General features: G+C 37.0%; 1 protein-coding gene across 3 annotated transcripts; it reads right to left on the bottom strand.

The window, feature by feature from the left end:
• Positions 1–796: 796 nt before the first annotated feature.
• Positions 797–16,217, bottom strand: zmp:0000001301 (actin-fragmin kinase). 3 transcript variants are annotated; one of them, XM_034312414.2, is made up of 18 exons: positions 12,807–16,217; positions 12,648–12,720; positions 12,495–12,537; positions 12,250–12,328; positions 12,047–12,135; positions 10,082–10,228; positions 9,787–9,838; positions 8,069–8,169; positions 6,734–6,819; positions 6,541–6,622; positions 5,801–5,886; positions 4,808–4,895; positions 4,678–4,726; positions 4,384–4,471; positions 2,999–3,099; positions 2,689–2,773; positions 2,400–2,504; positions 797–1,384 (listed from the first exon to the last, which is right to left on the bottom strand). In XM_034312414.2, exons 1-18 carry the CDS (start codon positions 12,866–12,868, stop codon positions 1,280–1,282), a joined length of 1,521 nt encoding a protein of 506 aa, XP_034168305.2. In that variant the 5' UTR covers positions 12,869–16,217; the 3' UTR covers positions 797–1,279. The 3 variants fall into 3 exon arrangements, with proteins under 3 accessions (XP_034168305.2, XP_053097121.1, XP_034168301.2); XM_053241146.1 differs by having other exon boundaries at positions 2,400–2,773; XM_034312410.2 differs by lacking the exon at positions 797–1,384 and having other exon boundaries at positions 2,196–2,504.
• Positions 16,218–16,331: the final 114 nt, after the last annotated feature.

The raw sequence follows: 16,331 nt of genomic DNA, 5'->3' as shown, positions 1-16,331 counted from the left end.
TTCAGTCAGGATGTAGGTGTTTTCACACCAGGGGTGGTATAGGGTGGCAGCTGCCCCCCTCTGCCACCCCAGATCTGACTTACGCCTTTACAGTCATGCTACTATCTCTGCAGAGTTTTGTGCATTTTCCCTGTGTTTGCACGGATTTCCTCTGGATTTCCTCACACTCTCCAAAAATATGCCAGTAGCTGTACTGCCTGACACTAGGTGTGAATGAGTGTGTGACTGAGTGTGTACGTAGTGCCCTGTGATGCACTTCATGCCCAGTGTTCCTCAGTGTTCTCCAGATCTACCGTGACCCTGATCAGCATTAAGCTGAACGAATGAATGAATGAATGAATGAATGAATGACTGTTGATTTATTCAGGCTTGTTATAGTTATTTTTGATCCATCTATTTTTGTGCCACTCATTTTGCACTAAGGAACAAATGAGATGTTCCACAAACACAACTTTGTCCTATACTTGATTATGTGGCTCCACCCCTTTGCCACCCCATCTTTAAAAACCCTGCAAACACCACTGATTCCCATGATACCCATGATTCCCATGATTAATACATAGTATAACAAATCCTTTCAGTGTAAAAAAAATGCTAATACAACCAGTGAAAAAGAATGACAATTCTAAATGTTAATTAGCCCAGAATTGCTTCCAGGAGACATTTTAAGACAGTTATTATACTGGTAGCAGAATAGACCTTGCATACTGATCAGACGTCTGGCCAAAACAGAAAGGTTGAGGCCATTGACAGGAATGCCTTAGCTTTTTATTATATTTCAGACAATAATCCAGGCTTAATCATTCATTTACCTAAAGTTCAGACATGACATTATCAGATTAATAGCATTACATTATTTAAAATGTGTGTGTTATCTATATTTTGTCCAATAAGGACAACAACAAAGAAGAGACAATAGCTTTGTATGTAAGGTTAAATCAATTTATATTCAACAGAATATGAATTAAAATCAATTCAAATTTCTCTATTTACTGGAATTCGTTCCTTCTGGGTCTCGGTTCTAAATGTCTGTGCATTTTTCTTGCTTATATAGTCAAATTAGCTTTTTTTTTAGTTACATAATGCCATCTGTCTCTCTGCAGAACAAAAGCTAAATGGTAATTATGTAAATATACTCTCCACGTATGCATTTCTGCAATGGTCCATATAGACGACGCGGCCCGTGAGCCGAGCACGCTTTGACATTGAAGAATTGCGATGGAAAACAAAAAACTCGGCCCCCTCTCCCCTCCTTCCGGTTGCCATAGAGACAGTGTCTTCACATGCCTTTGAACTGCTGCATAATGGACAGGAGGTGCTCGCTGCGTTTTTGGATGTTGCACTGCTCTTCTTTCAGCTTCTCCTGCTCATGGAGCACTTCCTCCTGCACAGAATTGATGGCCGACTTTGCATTATTGTGGTGCCGCCATATTGGAATGTATGGCTAAGTCTGAACTGGACTGGTATGATGCAAATGTATGATTCCCTTGAGTGGTGATTGATGGTGATGGCTAATCCCTTGAGATTATGTCTTCTGGACTGCACTCATTTACTCTTAGGACCATGTTTCCTGGTGCTTTGTTTACTTATATTCAAGTCTAGAATACATCGAAAAGACTAACACATGCAATGGGTGGTGTTTTGATACTTTAGGATCCTGTAGTATATACTACATTTAAACAGATTTTTTTATTTAGTTTTTTAGTTTTTTTTTTTTTGTTCTGCAAAACACTTATTTCAAGATTATTTCCAGATATTCCCAATTTAATATGTAGTGACACCTCCCCTGGAGAGAATCTATCTTCCTGTGATGTCTATAAGGGCTGGACACACTGGAATATTTTTTCTACTTTATATCCTTAGGTGTGGCATGTGCATTGTTCTCTTCGATTCAGACCATAGATTTCAAACTCAGAGCCTGAAATTTCCAACACAAATGTGCCCCACATTGATTTCTGTGTTTATTTAGATTTATTTTTGGGGTCATTACAGTGTAAATCCATCTATAGCCAAGTTGTAACCATATGGCAGAGGCAACCATGTTTTGTGCTAAAATATCATTTTTTTCTTCATAGGATTATTAATCATTTTAAGTGCCCCTGGACTAAAAGCTGACTAAACAGCCCCAAAGCAACAATGACCCCAAATCCATATATTAAAATTTGGTCAAAAAAAAAAGGCAGAAAAAAATGAAGTATGCTAACTCACATTTATTTTAAAGAAATAAATAAAAATCGTAATTTTTTTAAAGAAGTTTGCTGAGAACGAAGTAGTTTTTCCAACTGTTTGAGTGGAGAATATAAATTATTATATGTGGATCTATTTCCTAGTCCGACACTCGGATATATAAATAGCAAATGGATACAGTGTGTGGTGAGTAACTGCTTGTGGTCACACACCCTGAGTTTGCACAGCTCCTTCCTCTCCTTATCATTCTCTTCAGCCCGAGCTCGTAGCCAAGCCTCGTTCTGAAGTCTGTGTCTCTCTAGCATTTCCTGAAGTTCCTGTCAAACCAGAACCACAAACGCACATTGTTTCGAAAGGCATCAAACCACACACATCTGTTTTGGGAAATAGGTCAATCTGTTTGAGGCCTTTTTCCTCAGATGCTCGGCTCAATTGTCTGACCTCAGCTGTGTATCTTGTGCAAATAAATCCATGACAGAGCCACAAATAAATGTGACACACCTGGCTCTGTTTCTGGTGATATTCATCGATGGCCTGTCTCTCACAACGCAGCGCTTCCACTGCTTCTGAAAGATCAGACTTTTCTCTGAAAAAAAAAAAAGAGTTGATTTATTTCCGCAGTCTGTTGCAAGGGAACATGTATATTAATCCTCTGCTAGTCTGGCACACAGATGAAGCTTTTAACAAAATCAGCGATTTCTCAAACATCACTAAAAGTGTCTTCGCTCTATCTGTGGATTAATCCATTTAATGCCTGATTCAGTTTTCTTGTGTGAGGCTTTCGGCGAGTGCATTTGTATCTGTTCAGTACCTGTCTAATTTTCGGAACTGCTCATCTAAAATGGCAAAAGCTTTATGGATCAGGGTCATTGCTTCACCTCGTACTGTGGCGAAATCTTGATAAGCTGTCGCCTAGACAGGACAAAGACATTGACAAAAGTCTGCCTGACATAAACATATCATCTGGTAATTAAATTGCTGTGTTGTCTGATGTATTAAAACATGATGTGTAAATGATGTGATTCATCAAAACACCCATTCAGTTTGGTCACAGTATACAATTAAAAATTTGGAGCATCTTGTATTGCAGAATCAGAGTAGCATATGGTGAAAAATGATGACCTGATATGTGTGGCAGCTTGGGAAATCACTTCACAAGTTTAAATTTTTGCCGTTTAGTACTCTAATTTTTTCTTTCTAAATGAAATATTTCCTTTAGTTCAATTAAAATACAGCAACACCTAGACTGTCTAAAAGCAACCGCTATTTATTGGTTTAATTTGCTTTTCATTTAATGTAATAAATATGATTCCAAATACAAATTTGAAATAAAATCATGAGGGTCAATCTTTATAGCAGGCTTTTTTTTCTTTTTTTCTTTCCAGAAGTCCCTGATTTAGTATTAGCTGACATGCTATCAAAAGGAAATGCCGGCCTACTTTTACATACATTTATCCTAAAAAAAAAAAACAATATTACTGATAATTTTTAAAGAATTATAAGTGGTAGATAAGTTCTTGCTTTGATTATCATCATCATCCACATTAGTATCTGTCTCATCCCCTGAGGTAAAAGCCTCATCTTCTGATTTTGATTCTTGCTAACATCTGTACTGAAATAATCGCTGATTCATTGACAGTTCTGTTCTGTTGAATAATGTTATTGCTATTAATATCTGCTTATTAGGTCATTTAAACATTAAAAAAATTGTCCGGTGTTGTCTGTAGAGAGCGTGTAAGTGCTCTTCTTTGTTTTGATGATGATTTTTTTTGACGACAACTGATTACAAACTGGATTGATTATCGGAATGTCCTTTTCATTATGGAGCGTAACGATCAAGAAACTTGATCAAATTGTGAGGAAACACACATAGCTAGCATGGTTTTCGACATCTTTCAGCAGACGGACTGTGTTTGTTAAACTGGCTCTAACATTTGCAGGAAGACAGCCAAAACAAGGTTAAAAAGTAGACTAAGTAAAAACAATTCCATGTTGTTTTGCTTAAATATATTTGTGCTTTCTTGAAGCTGAGGTGTTCAAGAATAAAAGATAAGCAGAAAACCCAATTTTGATCCTTGTTTTTGCCTGTTTTCCCCAGACCGCCACACATTGTATCATATCATTAATAAATTTGGTCAGTGAACCTTCTGGAAACGTATTACAGGTTTTAGAATATCTGTCTCATGCGCATGTCACCTGTGCTTCCTCTTTTCTCTCGATCCTCACGGATAACGGCGTCTCACTCAGCTCATACCTCACGTTTGGAACCTTCGTTGGCACAAAGCTGAAGGAATAAACATGTGCAGTCGATTTACATAACAGAAAATGGCTCGTATGAAACTAAGAATGAAACCCATCCATTTTGTGGAAATTTGCATGAAAAGGAAGCTCGGGTACAGTTTCAGCTAATGACGTACTATTACAGTGCTTTCATTTTCATATGACTAAGCTCAGAGCTTAATGGTGGGGTCTGAATGTGAAGGCACCCACCTATTACTGACACCCTGAAGCCCAAATTCAGATAGGATCTCCTTCATGACTATCACAAATACAGATAAAGAAGCTGTTATTTTGATTTCTTTATCCATCTTTGAACATCGCAAATGCACAACTGTTTTACCGGGCTGTCTCTCTGATGGGTTGATTAACCTCATTATCTTCAAGTCGTTGAATTCCTGTTCTTCATTTCTGCCTCCAAACACATACATCTAAAACAAACCATACATACAGTATATGGTAAGCCAGTATATGGTCATTGTTTAGTATCAGTAAGATGTAGAGGCAAGAAAGAAGTGAGTTAAAAACTAGTGGATTATAATAATCTGTATTATACCACAGCGCTGTTGAATTCTTGACTCTAATTTAGATTTAAGAAGGTATTAATTAATTCTCTATAACAGCACCTATGACAGTTGGCTTATAATTAGGCTTATATTACCGTACTTGTTTTAATACGTGATTGTTTCTATAGTAACAGCTCGTCCAGAGTAAACACATAATCTAAGCCTAATAAGAAATGGATTAAAAAAGTGTTTTAAACAAGTAAAGTTGTTTAAACAAAGTAAAATCGTGACGCTTTCTGGAAAAGGAGTCTCCAGCGTCAGCACTTTGTAAAGGTCAGTAAGATTTCTCCCAGGGGAAAGTCTTCAAAACATAGGAGTTTGTGCTTTCTCGGTAACATAGCCTGCGTTTTTCTTGTCTTATTAACTTCAAGAGAGAGAAAAAAAAACGAGAGGCTAGTGAGAGAACTGTTTATAGCTGCTATAATGTAAGTGATAACAGGAACTAACTTGTCTCTCCAACATTCCATAACATTGCATGTAACTATAAAAGGTTAAAAAGCATGATCTGTTGTTCATTTATAAATTAAATATCTGTAATCATTGGCAATTTGCTGTGGTATAAGCAGAATAACACACTTCAGACTTGTGCTGTTATATGAAAATAATCAATTGGGGTGGTAAGGCTAACTCCGCTTAGCGCCGGGCCGCATCACGCCCTGTTGTGTATTATTTACCTATAACAGCACACTCACAAAAAGTTTTATTCTTTGCTAAACACACTAACACACACATATACTCACACACACACACACACACACACACACACATACGTGGCTATGAATAATAAAGGCTGCATGGCCGTGACGTCTAGCCGGAGGAATCCCCACATACAGAGGTACCTTCCATTTCAACTTTGCTGATAAAACAGAAAGGAGTTAATTGTGTTACTTTTGAAAATGGGAACCCTTACACAAATGATACATACTGTATGAATAATCACATGATTTGTACCTGTGAATTTTACACATGTGGATTTCAGACCCTTTGCATGATATGTTTCACTTTTTTTAAAATTTTTCCACAATTGATTTATGATTACGTTCAGTTTTCAGTGATGTAGTGCATGTGTTTTTATTCTTTCTAGATATTCTTTCTAGATGTTTCTGAAATACTCAGATCAGCCCATCTGGCACCAACAACCACAATGATCACACACACACACTCACTCCATATATACATATATATATATATATATATATATATATATATATATATATATATATATATATATATATATATGTACACACATACATATACATATATGGATAGATAGATATAGATATAGAATAAACATACTCTTATATATACTTTTTCACATGTATATTTTTCACATGATTACATATTTCACATGATGTTTACTTGAATGATGTTTACTTGTCTGCAATTTCAGAGTTTAACATGGTGCATGTACCTTCACATGCTTTTCATATGCTTACACTGTATGTGATCACATAATTACATATTGTAATTACAATTTCCATAAATGAATTAAGCGTGTATCTGCATTTACCCAGGCTCAGCTTGTGAATTTCATTGGTCGATGAATTTTTTCCATCTGGGCTTTGGATAATCCCTCCAAACAAATAAATATCCTGTGATAGACAAACAGCGTGCATGTCTCGAATCAATATGTAGCTTTCATAACCGGGGCAAAGAAAGGCAGACCTTTTACACGATTGGTTGCTTTAGATTGTATTGCTGACCTTGTCATGGTGAGCTGTGAAGGTCTGACCAGCACAGGAGAGCGGCGACTCGCCCTTTACCTCATTTTTCTGCCACATCAGGGTCTCTAAGAAAGGAAGGAGATTTTCTGCTCAGATTTTCTCACATCCAGTGTGTGTTGAAAGGATGTTCTGTATGAGCATATGATGAATAAGAGTCCTGGGATGAGAGCAGGACTGTGTTCATGATTACAGCAGAAGTATCTTATGTCAAACATAAGACCCATCGGCCAGGACTAGCCCGTTACAAGCTCTAATGCATCCCAACAAATGAATTTAGAATCTGTGTTTGAAATTAAAATCATCTTGTGGACTTTGATTGAATCAAAAGATTGGAAAAAGAGCTAGTCTCTGCTATTATACTAGGGGGCTAAATAAAGCAATAAGCCAGGAGAGGGTGTGTGTTACAGTGGTAAGGGAGTGTTCTTACCCCCTTACCTATGATAATATGTTTGTAACACATACCCTCTTGTGGCTAATTGGTTTTTTCAAACAGCACAAAAACCATATGATAAAAATACAGTGTTCAATATATAATTTAATTTACTATTAATAATATTAGCTACAAACAATTACTCTGCCACGCTATGTAGCTTTGGTTGCTAAGCAACAAAATGGGAAAAGATGTGGGGATTCCACGGACAGAACAATGTCTCTGGTGTAAAGGTTTATGTTTGTAATTCTGTATTTATATTAAAACATTCAATTACTGTAATGTGGTCACAGGTGTTCCTATTTAATATACATATATATATATATATATATATATATATATATATATATATACATATATATATATATATATATATATATATATATATATATAAATATATATGCGTGTGTGTATACATACATACATACATACATACATACATATATATATGTATGTATGTGTGTGTGTGTGTATATATGTGTGTGTGTATAAACATAAGAAACAATATGAAATATGTTTTTTTTATGTAATGGAATCTGTTCATCTGTTTGTAGGTGATATTTGTTTGGGCAATGAGAATGCACTTTTCAGATAAACGTTGATCAATAAACACAATTAATTCTTAATTTATTCGTCTAAACAGATTTTTGTTTGTCTAAAGTTTAAAGTGTCTCTTTACCTAAAATGACTTTAACATGCTTGCTCTAAGGCATCCAAAAGCAGAAGAAGATAAATCACAGAGAAGTACAGAGAGCTCCAGATGAAGAAGCAGACGGTTTATTAGACCGTTTTATGTGGTGAAATAAAAATAGCTCCTGGTGGTGGACTCAGACTTTTGAAACATATTGCATACTGAATTACCTTTACAAAATAGAGCAATTTACCTATATTCAGGACATGAATGTCTTTGTAGTAGGATCCATCTGCTTCACATCCCCCAAACAAGAAGATCTGCTCATTGACTACAGCACATGTGTGGTTATATCTATAAAAGAAACACTCATGTCAGAGTTGCATGAATGCAGCAGGAGAGCCTGAAAGTGGGAACTACCACCCTGAGCCAAATCCAGACAAAAAGGCCTGATGAAAAATAGACGGCTCCGTTTTCAAATGAGGTCGCTGAAGAAAATGATCCGTGCTACCGATGCACCATGGCAACAGCCTGCACATGCTGTACCATCACCAAATATTCACTCCGATCAAAATCTTTTTACTCTGAGAACAACGCAGTCTTACACCAAAAACAATCTGCTTGGATTGCATATGGTAAAACTGCAAGAAAAAAATGAAAACATTGTACATTTCCTTGTTGCTGGGGATATTTTACCTGGAAACATGGATATACCTTATAATTTAAGATACATAAATGGACCATAATTTGTTTTTCATAATTAAAAGATTCATAATTTAGAGATTCCAAGCCAAAATCTGTCACTAACTGTTAAAATAGTTGGGATTGAATACAATTTGAATGTTTTTTTTTTACTCCTTTGAGCCCACCCGCACCATTCCCACCCATTTACAGAAAGCTCCGCCCCCAGAACCTCCAGTGGTTAAACTAGAGTTAGCATGCTAATCAGAGTTAGTATTAACAAGGACTGTCATGACATCATTTTCAAGCGCACTTGATGATTCATCTGCTTGAAAGCTGAGTTACAACACTATAAACATACAAAATTCACCTCATATTGTTTTATGAGAATGAACAAGAATGCCTTTACAGTCCTGTTTTACGCTTTGTGCTTTTAAGCTCCGGTATTAGTATCATTATCATTTTAAAGCTACACGATGAGCTATGCAAAATTTGGCTCGTACTAATTTATGAGAAGGGTCAAGACTGCCTCTGTTGTCCTATTTTTCTCTGTAATGAGGCTTCGAGCTTTTAATGCATTGTTACAGGATACAGGATAGGCCATTCAGCTGATTGAAAGCCAAGTTATAACACTATAATATGAAGCAAAATGCTGTCCTGTTTTCCTTTGAAATAAAAAAAATAATAAATGTATCCACTTGATTCATTATATTGTATTCAGCAGGCCACTCAGAAAATTCAAACCTTTGTAAAGATTTCGTTTTATGAGTTTTCATACCTTCCAGGACCAACATTGCTAATTCTGTGTCCAGTTTCATTCCCATTCCCATCCACCAGCAATAAATGACTCCATCAGGTGTTATTTTGCACCTGTTACTTTTAGTTTTATTCTGTTTCTTGTCATTATGTTTTTTTGAAGCACAGGGTGGAGAATTATCCGGCTGTGCTGGGCGCTTACTGATATTAAAACTAAACTGAGATTTGGAGGAGTGAAGGGGTGTTAGGGACTATCTATAAAATGACTAACAAGAAGCCCATGTAAACACAAACAAGCACTCCTTTTCCAGTTTTCCCAGTGTATTTGTACAAGTAAGTTATAAAAAATCGACCATTGTACTTTTAAAAGTAGACTACATGCACTTTTCTATATAAAACATATACTAAAGGTACAAAACGTATATGCTTGATGGTGCCACCCTAGTGACAAGATAAAGTACAGTTTAGTATCCTTTTTCTAAAATCAGCATGTAGCCTTGCTCCCTAGCCCTAATATTAATCATAAGACGTTACCTTGCAGATGGTGGAGTCCCGCTTGTCTTGATAGGTGTCCAAATCATTGACACTAAAAAAAAGTGTTTAGTAAAAAGTCTTTGGTGAAATATATTATAACTCCGATAAATCTGATACACACAGTACTGTACCGTGCAAAATTGCTGAGATGTTAGACTTTATGTTAACAAACCTGCTGGCTTTCCAAGAAGCAGCATATTCTGTAATTCATATACTATGGCCTACTACTACCACAGTAGGCCTAGAGCTAGACCATACGTCTGATCTGAATCCCATCTATCAATACGTTGCTGACCTGTGTTGAACATCATAAGGTCGTCTGTAGGCGTTCCATTCAGAATTCCTCCATAGACGTAGATATTATCCCCTAAAGCTGCTGAGCTGTGTCTGAGAGTCTTCAGCGCCACGCCTCCAGTGTGTAGCTTCTCCCATCTCAATGTAACTGTTTGAGTGATTAAACATGTGGTGCATTACAACATGTCTGGATATACTCCTATATTTTCATGCGCTTCAATCCGACATCAAACCTTTTGATTATTTTAAGCCTTTTCCCAAGTGTATAATTCCTCTTATATAATGTCAACAATTACAATTTTTAATTTATTAGTGAACGACACCTCGCACCTGATTTTTAACCATTTATAGTTACATTTTTAATGTTGGCAAGTTTGCTCCTGTTATCTCTTACATTATAGCAGCTATAAACTGTTGTTCCCTCACCAGCCTCTGTTTTTTTCCCTCTCACTTGAAGTTAATTAGACAGCTTGTCTAATTTTACAAAGCTCACAATGATGTCGCTAGGTGGTTTCTATGTTATACTACGTGCATGCTTGGTGGTTGCGAGGGTATCTCATATGGTTGCTAAGGTGTTGCTGTTGGATTTGTTATGGTATCCCAGCTAGCTGATAGGGTGATGCTTGATGGTTGCTAGGGTGTTGCTTGGTCATTGCTATCTCATTCTAAATGGTTACTAGGCAGTTGATACGTTATCACAGGTGGTTGATAGGTTGCTGCTAGGTAGTTGCTATGATGCACCTGGTGGTTGCTAGAGTGATGCTTGGTGGTTGCTATGGGATTCCTGATGGTTCCTTGGTGGTTGCTATGGTGTACCAGGTAGTTGCTGTGGTGTTGCTTGGCAGTTGCTGTGAGATTCCAGGTAGTTGCTAGGGTGTTCCTAGGTGGTTGCTATGGTGTTCCAGGTGGTTGCTGTGGTGTTGCTTGGCAGTTGCTATGAGATTCCAGGTGGTTGCTAAGGGTGTTCCTAGATGGTTGCTATGGTGTTCCAGGTAGTTGCTAGGGTGTTGCTTGGCAGTTGCTATGAGATTCCAGGTGGTTGCTAAGGGTGTTGCTAGACAGTTGCTAAGTTGCAAAGTTTGTCCTGAAGACTTTCTAATGACGGAAAACTTACTGATTGTTACAAGGATCCTTCTGTAAATATAAATTAAACGTCTCCTAACAGAAAACTGCACTATATGCAACATATTAGAAGTTATACATTTTTTCTTTGTTAAATAACATGTTTTATGAGCTGAATGAGCTGTTACTATAGGAACAATAACGTATTAGAACTAGTGCATTGATATAAATGCATTATTTATGTTACAGCCAAAACTACTCTCAGAGCCGTGTTGTTATCCATCTACTATATATATATATATATATATATATATATATATATATATATATATATATATACATACACACATACACACACACAGTATCCATGTATCCACGCAGGTCCTTTATGTTTTATTCCTTTCTTAAAACATCCAGTTAAACCCGTACAAATTTAATACATACCATATAAGAGTGGTTAGACTTGATTAGGTATGAACTCGAGCTCTAGCCATAGCCCAAATGTCGTAACTTTTTATATGAAAAAGTTCATATAAAACTGAGTCATGCAAAATACTATAAACGAAAAGTGCAAAACCATTCTACAAAAATTTCCTGACTCCTAATTTGAGTTCAAATTGCTTGAGTACATTTAAGTGTAGTTTTTAATTCACGCTCTACTTCTACTTTTAATCAAGAAAGAATTTAATACAATACCACAATACACATAATGATACTTTTTATTTCTGTACGCCAATTTTTTTTATGCACAACAAAATACGCAGAAATGGGGTACTCCTGGACTGGGGTCAGGAACCACTGACTTATTCAGTAAGCCTCACAAATTAAAAGCAGATGCATCATGGATATTATAATAATAATAATAATAATAATAATAATAATAATAATAATAATAATTGCTTACCAATGTCAAAACAATAGACACCTGGAAGACATTCGTTTGCTTCAGGATCGCATGAGCCTCCAAATAAGTACAGTTTCCCTTTGACAACACTGTAAAGAAGAGCCAGTTTGAATCCTAACACAGTTTCATGAAAATAAAATCATAGGATCATTTCTGTCATCATATTTTATTTTATTATTTATTTATTTATTTTTTTTGTTCACCAAAGTGTGTGGCCTTCTCTTGGAGTCGGTACAACTCCATTCTGAGGCATCATCTCCCAAGTTATAGAGGAGGAGGTAACTTACCAAAAAAAAAAAAAAAAAAAAACAGGAAAGAGACATTAACAATAACAACTCACCAGTTTTTAATATTTAAACTTAATGTACTGCCATGTCCCACTAACTTGACAGGAACTACAATTACAATTATAACAGTAATTAGATTTTTTTTCCAGACAAACGCTTACCTGTAATCATGTAAAAATCATTGAAATACTCAGGCTGTGCTTCCTAAAGAGAATAAAGTAAACCGTCTCACTAAGGTTGTTATAACTGATAGATATCAGCATCTAAAGCATCTATTCATCTTATTATTCAGACATTATTCAGGTGTTACGCACCTCAGAGTTCATATCTGAGACACCTCCATGCAAGAAAGCGATATTTCCTGCCACGGCAACCGCATGACCAGCTCTGAAAGTAACCGAGCGAATAGTTAAAGTTCAACTGTATATCTTTGTATGTCTAAAGTTACATTAGGAGTATCAAGAGTACCTCACCTCGGGCTGGGTGGCATTCCTTCAGTCTCCTTTTCAACCCAGTGTCCACTTGCTAGGGCCATTTCAAGCACTAAAGAGATCCCGCTGTGCACGAAATTGCTTAATGTCTGATTTTAATGTCTGATAGACAGTAGAAGGCAAGTCAAATATGCATCCATGTCGCCCCCTGCACCATGTCCTGGTGGCTCATACTGTAGGAACACATTCATCCAGCTGTAAGATGAGGAAACCTGTCGCCTAGTGATGGAAGTAAACAAGCTTCTCTGCTCATCAACGCAAGCAGGTGTTCACTGAGACGACTGTTTGAACCTGCTGTGGTACTGTTTACACCACAACCATCCACTGCGATGATGCAGCAATCAAATTCTCGCTGATGAACGCTAAACCGCTAATATCTACCTCGGTCATTAGAACTGAACTAGACGAGTAAAGGTTGTTTTAAACATTAAAATGTAAAAATGTGTACAAATTAACATTAAAACATTACAAACATTAAATGCATTATATTTAAAGGTCAATATGATAAAAGGTTAAAATGTGTTTAAAGGTTAAAAGGTTATTGCTAGGTGATTGCTATGTCAGCTCAGGTGGTTACATCTGGTGTTACTTTGTGGTTGCTGTGATGCTGTGAATTTTGTTACCGTGTCCCAGTTACAGTGAAGGGTGTCGGTAGGTGGTTTCTATGTTATACTACGTGCATGCTCGGTGGTTGCGAGGGTATTCCATATGGTTGCTAAGGTGTCACTGTCGGATTTGCTAAGGTAGCCCAGCGAGCTGCTAGGGTGATGCATGATGGTTGCTAGGGTGTTGCTAGGTGGTTGCTATGTCATTCTAGGTGGTTACTAAGGTGTTTCTAGGCAGTTGATACGTTATCACAGGTGGTTGTTAGGTTGTTGCTAGGAAGTTGATATGGTGCACCTGGTGGTTGTTAGAGTGATGCTTCGTGGTTTCTATGGGATTCCTGGTGGTTCCTTGATGGTTGCTATGGTGTACCAGGTAGGTGTTAGAGTGTTGCTTGGCAGTTGCTGTGAGATTCCAGGTAGTTGCTAGGATGTATCTACTGTACGTGGTTGCTATGGTGTTGCTTGGCAGTTGCTATGAGATTCCAGGTAGTTGCTATGGTGTACCAGGTAGTTGCTATGGTGTTGCTTGGCAGTTGCTATGAGATTCCAGGTAGTTGCTATGGTGTACCAGGTAGTTGCTATGGTGTTGCTTGGCAGTTGTTATGAGAGTCCAAGTGGTTGCAAAGGGTGTTTTATTGCAGTTGCTATGTTGTCCCAGGTGGTTGGCAGGATGTTGTTATGGTACTATAGGTGGTTGCAAAGGGTGTTTCTAGGCATTTGGTGGTTGGTAGGATGTTGGTGCATTGTTCCTATGGTGTTGCAAGGTGGCTTTGTGGAAATGGTACAACTAGTACAATAATAATAATAATGATAATAATAATAATAATAATAATTGTATGGTTGTGCCGTCAAGCCAAAATGATGGGAAAATATACATATTTTATTTTGAGTTATGGCTATAAAATGTCTATAAAATTACCCCACATTTTTATTTAACCTTCACAGGGTCTATAAAACCTTTTCCTAGTCTAACACTGACATAAAAACCTCTAAAAATACAAATAGAATGTGAGTCTTGTATTCTGACATTTTGTCTGAAGTATGATATTAAATAAAAAAAAGGCAGCAATAAAATAAAACTGACAAATGATCATCATACTTCAGTGGGCCTGAAATTCTCTTAAATCTTAACGTTAATGTCACAGTCACGTCAGGGCGTGGTGATCAGTGACACTTTCTCTGTGAGCTTAACTCTGTGGTTAATTGCTGACAGGGCTGTGGCCATGTCTAGACAATTATACAGTGCTAAATGAAATTGCTCTCGTATAAATAGATGAAGAGCGCCAAGGTGACTGATGCTAATTGCAGTGCTTTAACATTGTGTTTCATTGTGTCCAATTTATAGATAAGGGATGGCAAGGGCACACTAAGAGGTGGCACCACCATATTAATCGCCTAATAGTATATAATACTGAGGGAATTTGTTTAAAATGATCTACATTTGTTCACTGATTCTAAGAAAAAAGTCATTCTGTGACAGTGTCATTAAAATCAAACCTGATTTTTTTCTTTCTATCAGTGGAAACTGGTCTTCAAAGCTACTGTTTGCCATTTTAAAAAAAATCTGTGATATAAAGTTGTTCTTATAACACAAAAAATGAGTTAGGGGTGGTAACTGGGGTGGCAAAGCTTATTTAAAGGGTGACTGCTGCCACCCTGTGCCACCCACGTGACCACACCGCAGCTGTTGTCATGCAGGAGGTTGTGACCATGGAAACAGAAAAGAGAAGTTTGGACCTGACGCAATGTTACCTTCACGTGCTACCGGAAATTAACGTTAATACGAGTTTCCCATTAGGAAGTTGCACACGAATGACCCTTCAGGTCATAATTACGACTGGGAAACTCGGAGATAATTTTAATACCTGAGTTTCCGAGATGGGAAGAGTCCTAAACTTTCAACATGGCGGAGAGGACAGCTTCTGTACTGAATGGCAGGTTTTGTTCATTTTTTTTTCCCTAAATGCAGCTAATTGTTAGCGCTTACCGTTTTGGTTAAATTCATTTCTGTACATTTTTACACCTTGAAAATAGCTTGTATTTGACCAAAATTCCATTATCGTCAGCAAGCTAGCTAAATGAGTAATATGTGTTATGGTGACAAAATACAAGTAAAATAAAAAAGAAGAAAAAAGAAAAAAGAAAAATGTATTCTTTCCGACAACAAAGCATGTGAACGCGACATTGTCGTAATTACCGCTTCAGTAGTGGGCGGTAGGATTACTGTGCGTTCAAGTGCTCCTGGTAAATTCGTGTTTACGAGTTGGGAATTTTTTTTTTTTTTTGGGGAAAAAAAAAAAAGCAAGGTTTTTAAAACTTTACTTCTAGAAAATGAAGAACAAAAAATGCGAATCAGGTGTGTTTTGCTGTTGTATGTTTTTAATCAATTTAAAAGCTGCTGTAAATTTTATCGTTACATATTATATCGTAATTTTATAATGCTATCGTATTTCGTGCAGGCAATTAGCTTTTTTTTATTGTATATAAAAAACCCTGACGAAGACATGTCACTGCTAAATACCCATTCAATTTCAACAAATTTACCGTAAACTTTCTTACTGCCACAACACCCTAACTCAGAAACTCAGAGCTCAAAGAAAATCCCGAGTTTCCCCACTCCTAATTACGACTTCGTAGTGGCGTTCATGTGCGTTCAACCCGTAATTACGATCTTTCCGACGTCACTTGAACGCACCATAATTCCGATAACACACGAAGGTAGCGTCAGAAAGCCGAATGAATAAGTGGGCGTGGTTTCGAGTGAGAGCTGATCTCAGATCAGTCAACACGGCTGTCTGTGTGTAAGTATTTCCTATTTCACAGACCTGTCACTGATTTAGGAGCAGCTGTGGAGTGGTTTAACATGGCCGCACGGTGGAGCTGTTTCTAATAATAATAATAA

The sequence above is a fragment of the Pangasianodon hypophthalmus genome, chromosome 17, assembly GCF_027358585.1.
Source record: "Pangasianodon hypophthalmus isolate fPanHyp1 chromosome 17, fPanHyp1.pri, whole genome shotgun sequence".
Taxonomy (NCBI): Eukaryota; Metazoa; Chordata; class Actinopteri; order Siluriformes; family Pangasiidae; genus Pangasianodon; species Pangasianodon hypophthalmus.
Note: the sequence above shows the minus strand (reverse complement) of the source record. Positions and strands in the feature narration are given on the sequence as shown.

What these genes read in the sequence shown, in the direction of transcription:
- zmp:0000001301 (XM_034312410.2), bottom strand. Translation starts at nt 12,868, where the DNA reads ATGGCCCTAGCAAGTGGACACTGGGTTGAAAAGGAGACTGAAGGAATG. An exon ending in TCTCAGATATGAACTCTGAG is followed by an intron (nt 12,538 to 12,647) that starts GTGCGTAACACC and finishes TATTCTCTTTAG; the next exon opens with GAAGCACAGCCTGAGTATTT. An exon ending in AGAGAAAAGAGGAAGCACAG is followed by an intron (nt 3,100 to 4,383) that starts GTGACATGCGCA and finishes TGTCCTGTCTAG; the next exon opens with GCGACAGCTTATCAAGATTT.